Source organism: Penaeus japonicus, unplaced genomic scaffold (assembly GCF_977035675.1).
Source record: "Penaeus japonicus unplaced genomic scaffold, GWHDUDI00000001_assembly GWHDUDI00000041, whole genome shotgun sequence".
In the NCBI taxonomy this organism is placed as follows: Eukaryota; Metazoa; Arthropoda; class Malacostraca; order Decapoda; family Penaeidae; genus Penaeus; species Penaeus japonicus.
Window position 1 is genome coordinate 6803118 of NW_028234443.1, and position 3441 is coordinate 6806558.

The window sequence follows — 3441 nt, forward strand, 5'->3', positions numbered from 1 at the left end:
CCCATTTTGCTTAATACTACGGCATTTTATAGCAATTATGACTGCAATTGTCACTGTCATTCACTCATAACTCAGAGCACAATAGAATAACTCAGTGATCCAAAATCCCCCAACAGCATGACACCCGTCGTCAGGCCAAATGCTATTGCAATGGTTGAATCATTATTCAATATGCCGTTTGGTTATGCAAATCATGCAGACGTAAACTCACTCTTGAGCTTAATATATGAATATTGAATGATATCACCTGTACAATTCATGAATAACATTGGGGTTATATCTCAACACGTAAGTTTGATTATCTGCAAGAATGTATCAAACTGTAAATAATGTAAACTTATGATATTCATGATCTGAATTTAGTTTACATTTACGAATAAATCATAAAGTTTTCAGTCCCCATGCTTTCTCTGCAGTCCCTTTGTCATACGAAGATTTCTAAAAAAAATAAAATAAAAAAAAAATAAAAATAAATAAATGAATAAAAAAAACATTGACAACAAGGAAAGGAATATGCAAGAAAAAAATGCCTAAAGGATAAATTAAATGGAGTTTCATGCCTGGGGAGAGAAAGAGAGAGAGTGAGAGAGAGAGTGGGGGGGGGAGGGGTACTGATAAAGAGAGAGAGGGGGGAGACTGACAGAGAGAGGGAGAGAAAGGGGGCTAGGGAAGGGAGACTGACAGAGAGAGAGAGAGAGTAAGAGTGAGAGAGGGACGCTGTGTCGTGGTCTTAAGATGGTACAAGTTAGGGTTATCCAGAATTACAACTCCTTATCTGAATTAAACTGGTTAACTTTTCTCTCGTTGGTTACCTAATTAATAATAATTTTATGATCATTTTTTTTCTTCTTTCTTTCTTTCTTTAATATTGCAAATGTATATTTCTTTATGAGTTATCTTCAGTAATCATTAAATTACATTTTACATTATATGCATATCCATTTACAACGCGTGTGTATATATGAAATGAAACGCATCCGCTAAAAAAAAAAAAAAAATCTAGTGTGGTTTTGCTTCACTTCAGGAATAGTATGACATATCCTACATAACAAACTACTGAAAGTTACTTTGCATGACCTTTCATCAGCCTTACTCTCATGGCCTTCCCGCCACGGTATAAATCATGTGATTAGGTCCTTAAGATGAGTGTTAGCATCCAATAGGAATATTTGTTCCTGCAGGAATGTAGCATCTAGCGGAATGTGCAAGGTGCTTAACTACAGTTGATGGAAGGGGCAAACCATTCAACCAGGACGAGCCATGGAATAATGGTTTTATACTTCTGGTTGCTTATGGAAGCCCTTCCCCGTGGACTGAAGGGAAGAGTTTAGAGAAATTCCTGAATTACTGAAATTACTGAATTCCTGTGATGTTAACAAGATTTTTTCCCCCTTTTCTGAAAGAGAAAACAGGAATGAAACCTTACCAAGCTAATACAAGCTAAAAACACTCGCATGAATTCATAGAATCAACTGATATGTTGTCGTTTAGCATATTTATTCATAATATATGCAAACAAATTATCTGTCCTCATGCGTAGAATTAGATCATATCCTGTACTGTCAGTGGGAGCTTTGAAATATCCAGTCAAAACACCCTTGCTGAAAATGACATGCTGTCAATATCTCCCTAAACGAGGAATTTGATATATTATACATACGGGGTGTTTCATCACAGTGCTGTTCTTTTTTTCTTTATTAAAGCCAAGGGCTTTAGCTTAAACAAGCAAGAATTTTTCGATGCCTTGGCTCTAAGATATGGGTGGCATATGGATGGACTACCACAAACCTGTTCGTGTGGCTCCCCTTTCAACACAAATCACGCTATGATTTGTAAGACAGGAGGCTTTATTGTCATACGACATGACGAAGTCAGAGACCTCACTGCCCAAATGCTCAGGGAAGTCTGCCATGACGTGAGAGTGGAACCAGAACTCCTGCCGACTGGAGGAAGGCATTTCACCCTGAGGTCAGTAAACACCGCAGAAGATGCTCGCCTAGACATCAGCGCGAGAGGATTTTGGGCTCGAGGCCAGAGAGCATTCTTTGATGTAAGGATTTTTAACCCTATGGCACAAAGTAATAAGGACCAAGATCTACATGTTGCCCATGGAAGGCATGAAAATGACAAGATCCGTGAATATGGAGAGCGGATAGAAGAAGTAGAACAAGGAACGTTCACGCCCCTTGTATTTACTACCACAGGAGGAATGGCACCGAGGGCAAAGGCATTTTACGCTATCCTGGCGCAGCAACTAGCCGACAAAAAACAGCAAGCAAGAAGCTGTGTCACTGCGTGGATGAGATGTCGCCTCTCCTTCTCCCTCCTGAGATCCTCTCTCCTCTGCCTCCGTGGGACACGAACCAAGCCGCCATTCTACACCAGCGTGAGAGACACCGACTTCGAGGAGACAGTAGAAGAAAGTAGAATAAGGGAAAATATATAATATGTACATATCTGTCGTGTAATTTTTTTTAAAATAAAGGAATAAAAAATGGTGGATGATAGCCACAGCCATTGGCGAGGTCGGGGCCAATGGACTGTATTGTGAATGGTAAAATATATACGCTTTCACAACACAGTTTCTTTGGAATGGAGGCTGGTATATATAAAAAAAAAAAAAAAAAAAAAAAAAGAGAGAGGAGAGAGAAAGGGAGGGAGGGAGGGAGAGAGAGAGAGAAAGAGAGAGTGTGAGGATATAATACTCTCGAATTTCTTTGTTTCAAGATGGCGGCCAAATTCATTACGACCCACGTGGCCGCCACGGACGTAGGCACATATTGCTCCTTGTAGCTACTTTAACAGAGGTCAAGACAGGCTGACCTCACGCAAATCCTAGAACCAGTAGTTTAACTCTTCCCCTCTCCAGTGTGCCCTTCCGGAGTAGGCCTACTGTCTTGTGCCCTCTGAAGGACTCTTAAGCTTTGAGCAAGTTGAGTAGAAATAGAAGGTTGTTAATTAAATATCTTCTAGTTGAAGAGATGGAAGTGAGGTTCTTTTCCACGTGTAGGGGGGAAAGGGCTAATAAAACAATTGATGTTTGAATTCAGGAATGAAGCGGGATACACTTACCGCAGAGCTAATTCATAAACATGTTTTTTTTGTTTTTGTTTCATTTTCCTAAATGCAACATTTTTTTCTCCCTGCGACTATTGCTTCCATGGTTGCATATTTTCTAAACCCTTGACATAAATAAATGCATTGCTAAAATAAGCAGAAAGTAAACTAATGCTCTTTACATCATAGGTGGCCTGAGGCTCCAACACCTCTGCTATTTATGCAATGATAAATGCATTATAGTTACATCTCGCCGGTGGGTGTTCAAACTAAAAAAAAAAAAAAAAAAAAAAAAATCGAAATGTTGGTTTTCAGTAGAGTAGATAAAAATATTCTTCGTTTGTTATTGACCACCAAAAACCTCTTTATATCACAATACAATCC

The 3441-nt window shown here is 39.2% G+C and overlaps 1 protein-coding gene across 1 annotated transcript; it reads left to right on the forward strand.

The window, feature by feature from the left end:
- The first annotated feature begins 1701 nt into the window (after positions 1 to 1701).
- Positions 1702 to 2642, forward strand: LOC147466765 (uncharacterized). The gene has a single exon (XM_086534369.1). The coding sequence runs from the start codon at positions 1769 to 1771 to the stop codon at positions 2444 to 2446; it is 678 nt and encodes a 225-aa protein (XP_086390495.1). The 5' UTR covers positions 1702 to 1768; the 3' UTR covers positions 2447 to 2642.
- The last annotated feature ends 799 nt before the right edge of the window (positions 2643 to 3441 follow it).

Coding starts and splice junctions, on each gene's coding strand:
- LOC147466765 (XM_086534369.1), top strand. CDS start 1,769: ATGGATGGACTACCACAAACCTGTTCGTGTGGCTCCCCTTTCAACACA.